Source organism: Marmota marmota, unplaced genomic scaffold (assembly GCF_001458135.2).
Source record: "Marmota marmota marmota unplaced genomic scaffold, marMar, whole genome shotgun sequence".
In the NCBI taxonomy this organism is placed as follows: domain Eukaryota; kingdom Metazoa; phylum Chordata; class Mammalia; order Rodentia; family Sciuridae; genus Marmota; species Marmota marmota.
The window spans coordinates 7,037,820-7,056,904 of record NW_025999924.1 but is presented as its reverse complement, the minus strand read 5'-3'; the positions used below and the strand labels follow the sequence as shown (position 1 = coordinate 7,056,904).

Sequence of the window (19,085 nt, the reverse complement as noted above, 5' to 3'; positions counted from 1 at the left end):
ACAGTGGGACGCTTTAGGGATAATGGGGCTTCTACAGTCTATTCTCCACCAGGAATAAACAGAAATGAAGTTTAATGAGCACCTTAACTGATACCAGGGAACTACATTTGAATGCTACCAGTTTTAAAAACTAATAGAATTAGATACAATTAAAACAACAATGACAACGACTGTGACAATGACAACAACATCAGGAAAAGCCTAAAAATAAAGGCCAATGCACCAAAAGGGTACAGGCAGTACCTTATGATCCCTCCTATGTTTGGGTAGAAACAGGCCATGATCACTCCAGCTCCCACAATAATTAGATTAAGAATCAGCACGTGGAAAATGCTACAAGGTGAGAAGAGAATTAAAAGGAAAAACAACATATATATAAATAAGCAAATTGTAACCACTAATATAAGAACAAAATTCATTCTTAACATCTTTAAAATGAACTGCCAATAAGATCACAGCAAAAATAAAAGGCAAACAATAGTACTCACTGCTGGTCACAAGACAGTGAAATTGGCCCTTTAATGCAATTACATAAATAGGCCAAATTCTATAGGTGCAAACTGATAGCATGTATCAGAATTCACATTCTTTGATCTATCATTCCATTTGGAATATCTTAAGAAAATAATCAAAACCATGAAAAAAGCTATTAAAAATGTAAGGCAACAATTTACCTGACGGAATATAGTAACAATTATTAAAAATCACATCATTATTACCTAGATGATTTAAAAAATTACCTAACCAATTTGAAAAAGAGCTAGCTAGATTTTCACTACAGAAGAAAATCCAAAAATATTTGAAAAAATATTAGATGTAAACACTCTGGAAAAGCAGTAATGATGGATAGTATTAGGATTTAGAATTTCACGTAATGTTTCCTCTTTTCTATACTTCAATTGTTTGTAAAATGTTTACCTTAACATTTATAATAGAAAAATTTTATATATTAAGGGAAAGGCATTATATATGGACAAGTATTTATTTTTCAGATTTATCTAAAGCTATTCAATATTTACCATGAATAGAATATTTACTAAATACTTTAGCTAGATATTAACAATTCAAGGTTGGGAATTAATTTTGGAAACAAATAACAATAAATGTACATAAACACTGATGCCAAGGAAATAAATACTTCCCCCCAAAATGATTCTCGGAAGCCTAATGTACATATCAAAGCAACATTTTGGACCAAATCATCAGAGATTAATTAATCTCAGATAAAGATTACAGAGAACTAAAAATAAGGAAAATCCCTTATGCAAATAAGTGGTCAGTCATACATCTTGATAAATTACAAAGATATTAGGCTTCAAGATCTTACTATTTGTTTAGGAACTCAAATCTTAAAATTGCTTCAGGGCTTTGAGACCTGGCTGGGCCTTTGTTATTTCTGTATTGTAAAAGGAAATGACTTTCTATATTTTCCAAAGTGGTAGTTCTTAAAGTGTGATCATGAAGTTCAGGGCTTCCCAATATCCTTTCAGGTAGTCCCTGGGTAAAAATTTTTTCATACTACAAGATGTTATTTGCTTTGCAAAGATAATGGTGGTTCAAAATGCTGGCCCCTTAGCATGGGTATAGGTAACTGTACCTATCTGTAATTTGTATTCTTTATGCCAAATACTGTGGGAAGGGAGGAGAAAGAAAGAAAAAGAAAAAAAATTATTAAAAAATGCTGTTGAGGGTTGGGGTGCAGTTCAGTGATAGAACATGTGTTGAGCATGTGCAAGGACCTGGGTTTGAACTCCAGTCTGAAAACAACAGAAAAAATTCATGCTTTGAATATACATCTTTTTAATATTCTATTGATCAAATGGGAATTACATAATAGAGCATATCTCCTATATACTGAAGTAAAATGGCTGTTCTTGGGAAAAAGTGCTTGAGCAGTAGAACTGGAAGCCAAACTAGCTGTTTTTCCCAAATACTGCTATTTTTACTTGGTATGCAGACAATGATGGTCATCCAAACTTGGGTGTTTTTTTTGTGTGTGTGTGTGGGTGTGTGGGGGGGCTGCTGTTGGTGCATGCCTGTAATCTCAGCTACTCAGGAGACTGAGGCAGGAGGATTGTAAGTCTGAAGCCAGACTAGGCAATTCAGCAAGACCCTGTCTCAAAGTGAAAAATATAAAAGGGGCTGGGGATATAGTACAGTGGTAAGCACCCTGGCTTTAATCCCCAGTACTGTAAAAACAAAAACAAACTTCGGTGTTTGACAGACATTTTCTTTAAAATAAATGATGAGCTTATCACTTTAGGAAACAACCTGCAGTATTTATTGCCAATGACAGCATGTGAGCTTTCAAATAAAAACTATAATTTTGAAGAACTTGCGAGTTTCCCAAAACTTAAAAGAATTTCATGATGAAATTATTGATAATAATGAATGTGGGTTTTGGGAGATCTGCAGAACTCAGTGAACCAATATTGACCATTCATGATGGATAAAAGAACCAATGTACAAGAAACACCAATAGATTTTAATGTGATTAAATTCCTGATTATACATTGCAACTATAACAAACTACCACTTGTCAAAGTTTTGACATAGTATCAAAGAATATCCGCCATTGTCTGAAAAGGCTATTAAAAATACCCCTTCTTGCTGGGTGCGGTTGAACATGCTTGTTATCTCAGCTGCTTGGGAAACTGAGGTAGGAGGGTCACAAGTTTAAGGCTAGCCTCAGCAACTTAGCAACACCCTCAGCAACTTAGCAACACCCTCAGCAACTTAGTGAGACCCTGTCTCAACATTAAAAAAATTAAAAAGGCTGGGTAGGTAGCTGTGGTAGAGTGTCTCTGGGTTTAATCCCTAGGAATGCAAAGCCCCGCCAAAACAAAACAACAGCAACAAAAAATCCACACTCCCCCAAAGAACCCCACCCCACCCCCCAAAAAAACCCTATAGTTTTCAAGTATATTTATGTGAGGCTGGATTTTTCTTCACATATTTAAATGAAATCAATATATTATAACAGACAATGCGGAAACGAAAGGGAATCCAATTGTCCACTAGAGAAGCAGACATTAAAGAGTTTTAAAATGTTAAAAAAAAATTGGAAGTAGTTATATTTTGAAAAAATGTTATTAATGCTAACAAATAATGGTTATTATTATTATTATTATTTGAGGCAGGGTATCTCTGCATTGCTTATGTTGACCAGGCTGGCCTCGAATTCAAGATTCTCCTGCCTCAGCCTTCCAAATAGCTGGGACTACAAGTGGTCACCACTGCACCTGGCCTTATTGATTTTTAAGGAAATTAACAAATACTTTAAAATTCTTAATAATTTTTCATATGTTAAATATTGATAGATATACCTGCAAAAACTAAAGCTCCTGGGGGTCCTCAATAAATTTTAACAGCATAAAGAGGTCCTGAGACCAAAAAGTATGCTCCCAAGTATGCAGAGGCTGCAGTGTACTTGTAACTGTAGGATAAATGATAGTGTGTTTTTGGTGACAGGGGAAGAAATATAATGTGAATACGAAAGGGAAATCCCAGACATTTTGCAAGAAGAAAAAACAGTCTAACAGCCACCATTCTGCAAAATAATGGCACAAAACAGGAGTAATGCATTTGTCCAGAATTTGTTCATCCATAAATTCACAAAATTTATTTTATGTTGGTGAATATAAATACAGCACAGAGAATAAACACAACAGGAGTCTTATATTTACTGAACTCCAGTCTTCTAGATTAGTAATGTTAGGAATGCAGTTTGTTTCTACTATCAATCTTAGAGATCTGGTAACTCTTTTTTTCTCTTTTCTTTTAGTGCTGGGATAGAACCCAGGGCCTCATGCATGCTAGGCAAGTACTCTGCCACTGAGCTACGCCCCCCTACCCCTGAGACCTGATAACTCTTGACTTTTGCTTTGCTTTTAAACCAACATATTTATAGATATAATTACTTACTGAGGGAACAGACTACATAAAGTTTATTTCCAACAAGAAGTGGCTAAGATCACTTATTCAGTTTGTCATGGTAAAATGCAATTTTCCCCAAATTTTAAAGTTTTCTTCCTTTAAGATAATTTATTCCCAATAAAATAGGACTAGGTACTTTTCACTAAGACAAACCTAAAATAAAACAACGTAAGCCTGGTGTGGTAATTACAGGTGCACACACCTGTAAGCCCAGGGGCTCAGGAGGCAGGAGGATCACAAGTTTGAGGCCAGCCTTGACAATTTAGCAAGACTGTTTCAAAATAAATAAAAAGGACTGAGGATGTAGCTCAATGATAAAAATCCCCTGAGCTTGATCCCTAGTATTGCAAAAAGAAAATAACAACAACAATGAAAAACCAAAGTAAGAGTAGGAAGGAGTTAATCAGGGATCCACAAGAAGACTTCATGGAAACCCTTAAACCATACATGGAAACTTCTCTTGGATAAGGGTAACAAGCTTAGCTTTAAACTGATTTTCAAAGGGACTCACAATTCCCCCATATCCAACAGGAGATTAAAATTTACCACTGTAATTTAAACTTGTCATATATCAAGTAAGAAATACACTCATATATCTCATCTTCAATTCTAAACGTCTGATCATTTATGTCAAAAATGCACAAATGTTAATAACACACAAGTAAGTATCAATGACCAATAATTTACGTAACACTGTTGGTTCTCATTTGCACACATGACAACACAGGTATGACATATTTTGTGCTTCTTAGCAATATGTAAAATAATAGCAACTAACTCATAAGATATATATAACTGATATCAGTTAATTAGCTATACTGGAAGGAATGAACCTAAATCTATTCTGGACAAGGGAGTGGCTTCTATATTTAAAGCTCTTCTGGGAAAGGGACACCAATGATCTATCCTTAGTAACCATTTCATTAGGCAAATTTTTATAGCAAAAGGATCAGTCACACTTTAAACTGACCTGTTTGCATAGTCATTTGTTGCTTGGCACATCCTGCTGGTCAAGAGAAGAGTCCTTACCTAGGATAAATGTCACCGAAGATATGGCCCAATAGCTGGACACGAGCCAAGTAGCCTAAGAGCGGGTACACAGTCATCATCTGGAACAGCAGGAATATCCTTGCAATGAAGGACAGGGTGTCACTGCTAGGGAAGTTGTCTAAAAAATTCTAACCCAAGAAAGATAATGAGGTAATGTTAAAACTCAAATTCAGTACATACAAATTCATAAAATGGATAGTCTTCTGCTTATTTTGAACACAGGTACTACTCAAATTGTGGACTGTGAACTGGTGCCCATCCACAAACTGCTCCTTAGCTATTTTTCAATGAGGAAAGTACAAATATTGAAAGTAAATGCTGAGAAACTCTTACAGAAGTTAAGATACTGCCATATATTTACTCTTCTATAAAAGTATCAGTCTGAAATTGCTTTGAATTTAAAACAAAAACAAAAAACTTGTTATTTACCATAGATGGATCAAGAAGCACTGCTTTCTATAAGGTCCAAACACAATACCCAAATCAGTTTTTAATATATTTAAATGGCAAATTAAATTCAACACTGTTTTAGCTTTCTTGCTTTTCCTCCTCTGAAGTACTGTAGTGCTTTCATAGTAAAGATTATAGAATAAGGTGAGAGTATATCTATCATCTAGTACCACCACTGTTTACAGTATAACATTAAGTAAAAAAATAATTTATTTCTACAATGTTTCATAACCCCTTTAGTTTGATATCTTAAAAAAATCAGTCACTCAATTTAAAACATTTTTCCTTTCAAATACAAATACCACAAATATCCCTATTCCCAAGGGAGTAGGCTTTGTATGGGATTGTTCATATCTGGGAATTCAGCAAATATCTGCCTGCCAAAGAACTTCTGGAATCAAAGAAATCAAGAGAATAAGAACATTTCAAACTATTATAACAGCAGTAACCTCTTCCTCTTAGAGAGATGAGAATAGTACTTAACATTATTCTGCTGAAATAAATTTTATAATTCAGTTGTAATAAATCATTGTATACACCACTATATTCTACTGGAGGAATATCTTTTGACTAGAAAGGAACCATGAAAAGCTGTTTTTTGTTTTTTCTTTCTTTTTTTTAATGAAAAATTCTGTAGTCACAATAAAAAGTAGACTATTCCTAGCTAGGAGCAGTGTTACAAGCCTGTAATCCTAGTGACTTGGGTGGCAGAGGCAGGAGGATCGGGAGTTCAAATCCAGACTCAGCAAAAGCAAGGTGTTAAGCAACTCAGTGAGACCCTATCCCTAAAATAAAATACAGAATATGGCTGGGGATGTGGCTCAGTGGTCAAGTTCCCCTGAGATCAATCCCTGGTATCCCCGTCCTCCCAAAAAAGAGTATACTATTCCTAAATTTTTGATGGATTAAATCGAAGAAAATATTACTTATGGTAACCTTTTAGTGAAAGATTTTTTTTCCATTTTTTTTTCTGTCTTTTTAAGCAGCCAAATAGTCTGTCTTTGTTTTCAGTAGCAACTCAGTATCTAAATGAGTCAGATCTATCATTAGAGATTATGAACTCAGAACAGTTTATCCAGGGCATTTTAAGATCTGAGTTTGGAAAACAAGGCAGGTCAGGGGATTCTCTGTAGAGATTTTATAAATTCATAACAATAACTGTAACTGTTCTCCACACAAAGGTAAATAATATACATCATATAAGCCATTTATTTGAATACCACAAGGTGCCTGGTATCTAGTATGTTATTTCAGACAGAGTATGTACACTATCTAATGGAAAAGGAAATTGAAGCTCATAAAAGATTGGGAAAGGTGTCCAAATTCCTACACTTTGCGGGTATGGTGGAAATGGTATTCAAACCTAGGTCTGTCTGATATTATATCTTGTTACTATAGCATAGTGCCTACAATCATAAACAAAAGTATAAGGAATCACACAAAGAGGGCACACAGTGCCTTACCTGCTCAATACAATCTTTGGATAATGGTGGTGAAGGAAATGAAGCAAAAACCAGGACTCCAATATAGAGATAAGTTAATGTCACCAGCATGTAAGCAATGCACAAGTCCCTCACCTGTAAATATAAAAAATTGCCACAATATGAAGAAATTTACAGCAAGTCTACTGGTCTTTTTAAAAAATATTTATTTTTTAATTGTAGGTGGGCACAGTATCCTTATTTTATTTACTTATTTTTATGTGGTGCTGAGGATCAAACCCAGGGCCACGTAAGCGCAAGTGCTCTACAGCTGAGCCACCACCCCAGCCCTACAGCAAGTCTACTTAGAAGACTGACAGGGCTGGGTTTGTGGCTCAGTTGTAGAGTGCTGGTCTAGCATTCATGAGGCACAGGGTTCCATCCTCAGCACCACATAAAAATAAAAAGAAGATATTGTGTCCATCTAAAAAAAACTAAAAATAAACATTAAAAAAAGACTGACAAATAAATACAAAATATCTCTTTTACCTGTGTATGTCTGTGTATACTTTCTAGGTACCCAATCTGTTCATACAAAGTAGTTAAAACAAAATCCACATGCTTTAAAATTAGTTTGCCAATTTTTTTTTCTTTTTCTTTTTTTTACTAGAATGGAGTATGTAGACTAAGCTGCCTGTTGGCAGACTCAGGAAAATTAACAAACTGTTGCTTAACATAATTTAAATCCTGACTTAATTTCAATAGACAATTCATCAAATTATAAAACATTTAACTACAATGATACAGCTAAGGGATAATAATAAAGTAAGTATAAGCCATCTTCATTATGAGCTGCAAAAATTTAAAAGTTCTTTCTTTAGTAAATTAACTTATATACATCAAAGCATGCTTTGATCACAAGAGTGGTACATATTAAAATATATTCAATAAAGAAGGAACGCTAGTTAAAGAGCAGACAATAAGTATTAAAGACAAGCTTAATAAACCTAAACAGTAAACAAAGAAAATCAAAAGGCAGCTGTTCAAACAGCTGCACAGTGTTATTACTGGAATCAGCAAACAAACACAGAACATTAAATTAAGTGGATTGCTTTCTTCCATTGCTGTTCCCACCCTCCCAATTTCCTCTCCTCATGCAAAGTAAAAAGCTCCAAGATATTTAATATAGCCAGCTGTCAGATCCAAACAGAACAGATTCCACCGCTTGAAAATTGTCTCCATCACCACTAAAGTTACAGCCAAACAATTTAGCACAACTAAAATGTGGCAGTAAGCCTATTCATTTTTCGTTTTAAACAAATTACTTTGAAAGCTAAGAAAATAAATTAGAAAAAATATACACAACTTTTTTTTTTTAGTTTATAACACAGTAAGAATGTTTGAATATTTAGAATCAAGGAACATTCAGATTTTCTGGCTAACCTTCTCAAGTGGGTGAAATTGTAGTAGTGGAGTTTTTATGAACTTGAACTTTGATAAGCTCAGTTAAAAAACAAGTAACAAGCTATGAGAAATCTTATGGTTAGGAGGTAAATTGACAATGAGCTTGAAAACATATCAGAAATTTCATATGCTAAAATAGATGTTGGAAAGGTCTAGGGAGCTGAAGGCTTATGCAGATTAGTCCCAGGCCTCTCGAAGAGCTTATTGTTCAGGGTTGAAGAAGGGGAAGATGACTAAACCTCTAGGAAGGGGTGCCGAAAGTCTTCCCTCTGTAGTTTATGCAGCTAAAGGGCCTATGGCATAGTTACCTCTAGGGTTGCCTCAAGCTCTGGTGTGGGATAAACAGGAATGAACCAGGCAACACCTATTTTCATATTTAAGGGTAGTACTCTCCCATTCTGACTTCTGAAAGTCATTTCATGCTCAACTTACTTGATACCATTCAAGAACAGAAGTAGCCTTATAAAAAAAAAAATCTTGGGAGGCAAGACAGCTGTGCCAGAGAGAGAGGTATGCATATAAAAAGAGGGACAGCCATCAATTTACATATGACTGATTACCACACTTCCTGCAAAAAATAAAAAAAAAAAAAAGGGTATCTAGTATGGAATATACTAGTATACTAGTATATTTTAAGTCTAAGATGCAATGGCTTCCTCATAGAACAGTTTCCCCTTCTGCTTCTGTTTTTTTTTTTAATTAAAAAAATTAAAAATTGACACACAGATTGTAAATATTTATGGGGCACCATGTGATTCAATAGTTTATTCTGTTATGTTTAGATCAAGTTGACTCTATCTCCTCCAATATTCACCATTAATTTGTGATGAAAACATATTATCTATAGTTACCCTATTGCACATTAGAACATGACAGATTTCTTTATAAAAGACCCTTTTTATCATGCAACTTGGCTTTTCTCTACACAATCTATATTCAATACAGAAAAAGAATAAATGCTTGGTGTCATGATTTTGTGTACTGAGTGCCACATTATATACCTAAAACAGTTATTCTAAGTAAATATGCAGTCTTCTCAGGTATCTTTGGGAAGTAGTCAATTAAACAAAAGTAAAATGGGGCAAGGAAATAAACTGTCTGGTCCTGACGCAGAGAATAAGTTCTTTAAAAAACAAGTGTTAGGTGGGCTGGGGTTGTGGCTTAGTGGTGGAGTACTTGCCTAGCATGTGTGATGCACTGGGTTCGATTCTTAGCATTGCATATGAGCAAATAAATAAAATAAAGGTTCATCAACAATTAAAAAAAAAAAACCCCACAACACCAACAAACCAAGTTTTAGGGCTGGGGATATAGCTCAGTTGGTGGGTAGAGTGCTTGCCTTGTATGCACAAAGCCCTGGATTCAATCACCACCACTACACCACCACCACCACCACCACAAAAATAAAAAATACCAACAAAAACAATGACATTTACTTTGTAGTCTCCTATCATGTCATTTGTACATTTATATGCTGATGTCAAATTAAGATTCTTTGGAAAGAAATACAAGCATTATTTTCAATTATGCAAATTCCTTCTGTGTATGCTACCATGTTTGGGGATAATGGCAACTAAGACTATGTATCACAGCACATGCTTTGCTTGGTATTCATGGTCTTCCATTTACTATCAATTAACCTCACCCATCTTGGCTTCTGGATGGAGACACTCTTGTTTCTTATCATTATGTCCCTGCTTTGTTTATTTAGCCAGATACACAATCTAATCTGTTCTTGCTAACTTGGACTCCTAGCTTTTCATTTCCTTAGCTCTAATTGCTCCTAACCCACCCTTTCTGTCTTCACTGGTTTTGGGGAATTTCCTTTCCCATGTGTCACTTCTGTGGGCAGCCTTCTAACTGGTCTATTGCCCATCTTACTTTAGATATGGTAATTGTATCTGAAGGCAGGCAACAGGAGATGCTTCTCTCTTCTCATATTCTTATACACAACTCAGATCAGCAATGATTACACTGCATTGTAACTATAATTATTTTTTATTATAAAAGTAACCCATGCTCACGATAAAAAGATTCTCAAGGGGCTGGGGTTGTGGCTCAGTGGTAGAGCGCTCACCTAGAACGTGCAAGGTGCTGGGTTCGAGCCTCAGCTCCACATAAAAATAAATAAATAAAATAAAGGTATTGTGTTCAACCGTAACTACAAAAAAATATTTAAAAAAGAGATTCAAGTGGAGACAAATGTCCCTTGACATTAAAAAAAAAAACAGCTAAATTTAGTAGTTCTTATATCATGTTTTTAAAAATTTGTTTTATGAATACAGTATTTTATTTATTTATTTTTTGTATGTGGTGCTGAGGCTCGAACCCAGTGCCTCACGCATGTGAGGCAAGTGCTCAACCACTGAGCCACAGCCCCGGCCCAATATATCATGTTAATACTAACACTACACTGTGAAATCTTGAGGAAAGGGACAGTGTCTTTTTCATCATTATATATCCTCAATACCCAGGACAGTACCTGGCACATAGGAAGAATTCAGTAAATATAGATAAAAAGCAGTAAACACATAGACTTCATTTGTTAATTGCTTCTAGTTGCTAGGCAGGGGCTGAGCATATTTCATATGTTATCTCATTTAATCCTCATACCAACCTTATAATGTAGATAAATTTCTTCATTTTATTGAGGAGTAAATTAAGTCTAGCAAAGTCAAAAACGCATTCATGACTATAATATTAGTAGTTGGTATGAATATATATATATATATATTCAAATATGTATTAAAAGTCAACGTTCCAATCAAGGTCTTTCTGGTTCCATGCAATTAGCTACTACAAAAGAGAGTTTATCAGTCTTATGCATTTATGTCACAGTTAATAAATGACAATAATGAAAAAAAATGAAAGAAGCAACATGCTATGAAGTACGGAGAACAAAGAAATGCAAGAGAATAGCAAAATCAGGAAAGTTCTATTTCACAGTATTCAACATACATTCAGTAGAACTGAGTGAGGAGTAGCATATCTGGTTTGTTTTGTTTTGTTTTTGTTTGGTACTGGGGATTGAACCCAGGGGCATTTAACCACTGAGCCATATCCCCAGTCCTTTTCTGTATTTTATTAAGAGACAGGGTTTCACTGAGGTGCTTAGGGCCTCACTAAGTTGTTGAGGCTGCTCTGAACTCACGATTCTTTTTCCTCAGCCTCCTGAGCTGCTGAGATCACAGGTGTGCACCACTGCACCTGGATCATATCTGTTTTTATCTGAAAATACTTCAATGAATAGAAATGAAGCTTTTATTATAAAAGCATATGAGGTTTAGTGTGATCCTAGGTTTATGATTAGCATGCATATATGTGAGACTTGCTATTCTTTGGCTCAAACCCAAGCCACTGGCTCACACCCAAACCATTAGTGTACTAGACCTAAAGATATGGCCTCTTGAAAGCCCACTTACTGGAAAAGGGCAGAAAAATGTTATATTTTATAAAACGAGGCTCTGAGTGGAAAAAAAAACAACACTTAAAAAAGAGACACTCATGACAATATGAACTAGTTATATGTCAGGAAGCCTACGTCATTACAGTAACCCAATTTGCTTCATGAGTAAGAAATGGCTAATGGTAGGGAACTAAAGACTGGTAGAATATCAATTTAAAATGAGGAGTAGGTATACCACAGGCCAGAATAAGTCTGGGAGCACATTCTATTCATCAAACCTAGTTTACCATTTGTTCCATACACTGTTCATAGTGAAAATACTATCTAGTAGAACATTTACTAGAGAATAACAGAAACTGACCACACAGACCTACCCCAAACGTTCACATAAAATCTTTTTCTGGTGTATAGCCAAGTAAACTACAGACTCACATGAAAAAGGAAAATGAGATACAAAGCATTTCAAATTGTTTCAAATAAAGTAAACAGGGAGGGCTGGGGATGCACTTCAGTTGTAGAAAGCTTGCCCAGCATGTGTGAGGCTCTGGGTTCAATCCCCAGCAGAGCAAAACAAAAAAGAAAAACGAAAAGTGAAAACCCCACAAAAAACATAACAGGGTTTTATAAGTAAAGACAGACAAATCCAAACAACAACAAAAGCACTATATAGCTGGGCACAGTGATACACATCTATAATTACAGTTATATGGGAGCCTGGGGTAGGAGGATTGCAAGTTCAAGGTCATCTGGGGAACTTAGTGAGACTCTGTCTCAAAATAAAAAATAAAAAGAACTGGGATTTGTTTTCAGTGATAGAGCACCCCTGAGTTCAGCCCACAGTACCCCTCCCCACAACACACAGAACACTATGCAGGTTATGTAGGTTCTGACTCAAACAACAAAGAAATATCAAGACGTTAATCTACATATCCAGGAAGGCTATAAGGATTACATATTCTGATGATAAGGAATTGGATGATCTTCTTCAAACCCCTATTTTTTTTTTTTTTTTTTGGTAACATACACCTTAGTAAGGAATAGGAATAATAACCTGTTTAGTTATACATATATAAAAAGTTAGGTTTAGTTACAAAACAAAACAACCCAGAAAATTAAGTTGAATTGGAAAACTGGAAAATTCAGATTATTACAACTGTTTAGGGGGTTTATTTATTTATTTCCTCACACTGTCTTTAGATCCAAGTCCAACTATAGTTATAAAGAAGAGAAGGGAGGAGACTTTTTTATTCTTTTGTCTTCCACTATACTTTCAAACCTTTGTTTACTGAGCTTGGGATGACCAACTCAATATCAACACTGTGAGTTCAGAGTCCTTGACAAGCTTCACATTTTCTGACTTTAATTCCAAGAAAATATCATATCCCAATATTAAGTGGATTTCTTTTCTTTTTTTTTTTTTTTTCGTGGTGCTGGGGATTGAACCCAGGGCCTTGTGCATGCAGGGCAAGCACTCTACCAACTGATCTGTATCCCCAGCCCTTAATTGGATTTCTATAAGTCAAATTAGTGAAAACTGTTGAAAAGTATAATCATTAATTAAATGACAAAAGTTCTTCTCAGTATTATAATATCTACTTAGCTTGATTTATGTCAACACTTATGATAATCAAAAGGAGATTGTAATTATTTGCATATACTCAGTATTTAGAATATTGTTGGCACAGAGTGGTTCATAAATGTTAGTTTTATCATTAGTACTCATAATTATAATTATTAATATTTTTAGACTTTAACACAAAGTACAACTGTTTTTTTGAAAGTCACACCATTATCTAGTTTTAATTAAGTAAGAACACATCATCCATTTAAATATTTACTTTTAAGGCTCCGTTTTGAAAATATTTCCCATAAGTGACAAAAACTGAAGTTAAATTTTATTGCCAACCTATCATACTAATTCTACGAAGCCCATTCCACAAACTCATTGTAAAAAATAACTCATTTTATGGTACTGAAGTTTCTACCTTTTTTTGTGTGTGTGCTGGGTGGGGATCAAATCCAGGGCCTCACTCATGCTAAACTAGACTACACCCCACAGCTTCTTGAATGTTCTAAGAAGGCAAAAATCCCTCCCTTCCTCAACGCTCACAAGACCATGAAATAAAACACCCTTCCCTCTATCCAGTCCTGAGCTTTCCATGCTGGTTTATTTGTTTTCCAGATATACTTTTGTGATTTCTAGAAAACAATTGTACTTGAGAATTCTGGAGAACAAACAATCAAGCACAGACTGGCCTCATTTTGTATGGTAGTGCAAGACTAAAAATTACTGTGTAACCCAAAGCTATGCAAAGCAATCACAATAATCAAAGGGGAAAAACTATGATTATTCTGTGATCTTTAACAATTTTTGTTAAAACCTTAAAATTTCTCTGTTTATTACAAATGTATAAGAAAATAAAAAATAATAAAATGAATATTTATTTATTATCATAATTTAAAATATCAGAGGGGCTGGGGTTGGTTGTGGCTCAGTAGCAAAATGCTTGCCTAGTATGTGCGAGGCACTGGGTTCGATCTTCAGCACCACATAAAAATAATAAATGAATAAAATAAATGTATTGTGTCCGACTACAACAAAAAAAATTTTTTTTTAAATAAAATAAAATATCAGAAACAGCTGGGCACTTATAGTCCCAGCTACTTGAGAGGCTGAGGTAGGACAAGTGCCAGCAACTTGAGAGGCTGAGGTAGGACAAGTGCTTGAGACCAGGAGTTCAAGGCTAGCCAGGGCAACATAGTAAGATCTCATCTCAAAATACAGAAATAAAGGTTGGAATTGTGGATCAGTGGTAGATGCTTACCTAGCATGTATGAGGCACTGGGTTCAATTCTCAGCACCACAAAAAATGAATAAAATAAAGGTCCACTGACAACTAAAAAATATTTTAAAAAATAAAAAAAATTTAAAGAAATAAAACATAAATACAATAAAACATCAGAAACACTGAGCATTAGGATGTTCAATTTCTTTGTAAAAACCTAGCAAGAGTAATTTGAACCATGCTTGCTTCTTTTCATTGCATAATTTACAATATATAGCCAGCATCTTTTCCATGCCTTGGTGAACTTTCATAGTTCTTTATTCTAACTTTGCATCACTCCTAACATTTCATTCTTTGTGCTTTCAATATTGTGAAATATATCTGAGAATTCTTTTCATGCAAAGTCTTCTGACTATATTACTTCCTATAGAAGTATATATTATATACTTCCTATATATTACTTCACAATCGCCTAATGAATAGGTTCCCTTTCCCCTAAGCTCCTCTGGCTGCATATCTAGTCTGTCAAATGGTAGAAGCATCAACATGTCCCCAATCAGCTATTTCTTTTATAGCTCATTTATGTTCAATTTAAATTTCATTTTGAGCATTACCACATATTGTTTCTCTATTGCATTTTTACCTTTGATTGCCAATTCTTTAGTTCAATTATCAACTTTAAAAAATCATGTGGGTCAATGACAGAGAAGTAGGCAACACAACCACTCAATTTGCACACTGTACAGAAAGTAAATAGTATGCACAGGGATCAGTCGCTGACAGATTTTGAAAGAAGTGTTGTGACTGGTCACTAATTAAGGATGTGCACCTGTTATTTACATGTGATTTGTGAACTGAGGGCTTCCAGCTATTATTTTATTAGGCATGCACTCATAGTTCAGATCCTGTGGTACACTGAAATTAGAATCATGTTCTTGGGGGGAAACTGATGAATTTAAACCACAGTTAACTGAACTATTTAATTGTAGGAACCATGCAATATGAGAACTGCCTACAATATAACCCATTATTTTGATATTCTTTTCTATAAGACACTAATTATGAGTGTGACAAAAATATGAATGATTTAAGATTAAAACATGAGACTTCAATGAAATTGTGTTCTTCTTTCCTAGATTCCCAGATATGTGAAGTTGTTTTCTGTTATCAGGGAGACTTTGATAGTAAAATTTGAGAAGCTCAGCCCTATGGATAGAATGATCCCATACATGAGAATCCCACTTCACAGAATGGGCTTCTGGGGTACTTGGTCTATGTAGGCATAAGAAAATAGGCTGTAAATATCAGGAGAGAAAGGGTAAAAGGGATAAAGAAACCAGCCCCTACTATATGTAGACATGCTTCAATTTTATAACAGTGATACTCTTATTACAACCCTGACTGGCAGATATTGTTAATGATAAAAATACGTATAAGTTGAATTTGAGGCAAGGTCACCACATTAAGAAGTACGAAAAAATCTTAGGCTGGAGCTGAGGCTCAGCGTTGGAGTGCTTGCCTTTGAATATGTGAGGCACTGGGTTCGATCCTCAGCACCACATAAAAATAAATAAATAAAATAAAGGTATGTGTCCATCTACAACAAAATATTAAAAAAAAAATAAGCATGAGGGGCTGGGATTGTGGCTCAGCAGTAGAGTGCCCACCTAGCTCGTGCAAGGCACTGAGTTCAATCCTCATCACCACATTAAAAAATAAATAAATAAAATAAAGGTAATAAAGATATTGTGTCCAACTACAACTAAGAAAAAAAAATCAAAAAAGAAAAAGTATTAAATTCTATGTTAACTCAACTCTAACTCCATTTACAAATAACATTCCGATATATGGGTAGTAAGAACAAAGGTAGAAGAGATGGACTTTTATGCTTGCCCTTATTTGAGAGCTAATTTTCCTCAATTTAGGAAGTTTTTTGTCTTCATAATGATTCTGCCAAACATTAACGCTTACTCGAAGCCTTCTCAGAATCCCCAGGCTTAGGAAACTCTTCCTCAATATTTCACTAACAACTGTATAGCCCTCTACTAGATTTTCATCATCTTTTTTGCTTATATGGTTATAAGAAGTCAAACGGAGATCAATAATTGCAGACAAGGCAATAGGGAACTGATTATGATTAACTTTTACTTGCATTGGGTTTAGTTTGCTCTTCTTTTTCCAGTATCTTTTTTTTTTTTTTTCCTGGTGCTGGGGACTGAACCCAGCTCCTCATTTTTATGTAGGTGTTCACAACTATACATTTCCTGCTAAGCACAGCTTTAGCTCTAATTCTGTAAGTTTTGGTATATTAATTTTTCATTTTCATTTGTCTCAAAATATTTTGTATTATATTTCTTCCTTGATCCATTGATTATTTAGGAGTATTTGTACATAATTGTTAGCTGCACAAATGTCTTTGTTATTAATTTATAATTTTACTCCATTATAGATGGAAAACATACTTTGCATATTTTTAGTCTTTTTAAATTTATTGAAACTTGCTTTTTGACCTACCATACAGTCTATCTTGGTCAATGTTCCTGTGTATTTGAAAAGAATGTGAATTCTGCTATTGAGAGAAGACATACATGTCAGTTAGTCAAATAAGTTGGTGGTATTTTTCATACCCTTACTTATTTTTGTCTATTTGTTCTACGAATTATAGAGGGAGATGTGATAAAATCTCCAGTTGTAATTGTGGATTTGCCTATTTCTTATTGCAGTTTGTCAACTGATAAACTTCATTTGTTTTGAAGCTCTATAAGTGCATACACATTTAAAACTACTAGGTCTTCTTGATATATTGATCCTTGAAGATCATTATGTGATGCTCCTCTTTATCTCTGGTAATACTTTTTTAAAAATTTTTATTGTTGTTGTTCAAAACATTACATAGTTCTTGACAAATCATATTTCACTCTTTGATTCAAGTGGGTTATGAACTCCCATTTTTACCCCGTATACAGATTTCAGCATCACATCGGTTACACATCCACTGTTTTACATATTGCTATACTAGTGTCTGTTGTATTCTGCTGCCTTTCCTATCCTCTACTATCTCCCATACCCTCCCCTCCCATCTTCTCTCTCTACCCCATCTACTGTAATTCGTTTCTCCCCCTTGTTTTTTTTTTTCCCCTTTCCCCTCACTTCCTCTTGTATGTAATTTCGTATAACCATGAGGGTCTCCTTCCATTTCCATGCAATTTCCCTTCTCTTTCCTTTTCCCTCCCACCTCTCACCCCTGTTTAATGTTAATCTTCTTCTCATGCTCTTCCTCCCAACTCTGTTCTTAGTTACTCTCCTTATATCAAAGAAAACAGTTGGCATTTGTTTTTTAGGGATTGGCTAGCTTCACTTAGCATAATCTGTTCTAATGCCATCCATTTCCCTGCAAATTCTATGATTTTGTCATTTTTTAATGCAGAGTAATACTCCATTGTGTATAACTGCCACATTTTTTTTTATCCATTCGTCTATTGAAGGGCATCTAGGTTGGTTCCACAGTCTTGCTATTGTGAATTGTGCTGCTATGAACATCAATGTAGCAGTGTCCCTGTAGCATGCTCTTTTTAGGTCTTTAGGGAATAGACCGAGAAGGGGAATAGCTGGGTCAAATGGTGGTTCCATTCCCAGCTTTCCAAGAAATCTCCATACTGCTTTCCAAATTGGCTGCACCAATTTGCAGTCCCACCAGCAATGTACAAGTGTACCCTTTTCCCCACATCCTCGCCAGCACTTGTTGTTGTTTGACTTCCTAATGGCTGCCAATCTTACTGGAGTGAGATGGTATCTTAGGGTGGTTTTGATTTGCATTTCTCTGACTGCTAGAGATGGTGAGCATTTTTTCATGTACTTATTGATTGATTGTATGTCCTCCTCTGAGAAGTGTCTGTTCAGGTCCTTGGCCCTCTGGTAATACTTTTTGTCTGATATTAATACAGCTGCTCCATTTTTCTTGTGTTTAGTACTTGAATGGCATGTCCTTATATTTAAACTAAGTTTCTTGTAGACCACATGGTTAGACTTTGTTTTACAACAAATCTGGCAATTTCTATCTTTTTAATTGCAGTGTTTGGACCATTTATCTTTAATGTAATTATCAATGCACTGGGTTTAAATCTACTAACTTGCCTTTTGTTTTCTTTGTCCCATCTATTTTTCATTCCTTTTTCTCTATCTTCTTTTGGATCATTTGGGTACTTTTTTTGGGGGGGGGGGCAGGCACACTGGGGATTGCACCCAGGGGTTCTTTATCACTAAGCCACATTCCAGCCCCTCTTAAAATTTTTTATTTAGAGACAGGGTGTCACAAAGTTGCTTAGGGGTTCCATAAGTGGCTGAAGCTGGCTTTGAGCTTGTAATCCTCCTGCCTCAGCCTCCTGAGTCACTGGGATTATAGGCGTATGCCACCATGTCTGGCCGTTTGGGTACTTTTTACAATTTTATCACCATCATTGGCTTATTAACTACATTTTCTTATTTATTTATTTATTTTTAGTGATTGTTCCATGATAGGGGCTGGCACACAATGGCACACAGGCCAAATCTGACTCACTGTTTTTGTAAATA

At 35.1% G+C, this 19,085-nt stretch overlaps 1 protein-coding gene across 4 annotated transcripts in view; it reads right to left on the bottom strand.

Annotated features, from left to right (window-relative positions):
- Slc38a9 (solute carrier family 38 member 9) overlaps positions 1 to 19,085 on the bottom strand; it is a 109,765-nt gene that overhangs the window by 7,864 nt on the left and 82,816 nt on the right. For 2 of the 4 annotated variants that reach the window (XM_015497297.2, XM_048800033.1), the window contains 3 exons: positions 6,900 to 7,013; positions 4,966 to 5,114; positions 244 to 333 (listed from right to left, as the gene is read on the bottom strand). In XM_015497297.2, the coding sequence (XP_015352783.1) occupies positions 244 to 333; positions 4,966 to 5,114; positions 6,900 to 7,013 (353 nt within the window). Of the gene's footprint in view, positions 1 to 243; positions 334 to 3,326; positions 3,437 to 4,906; positions 5,115 to 6,899; positions 7,014 to 19,085 lie in introns of those variants that run through there. The other 2 variants (XM_048800032.1, XR_007346352.1) reach the window with 2 other exon arrangements.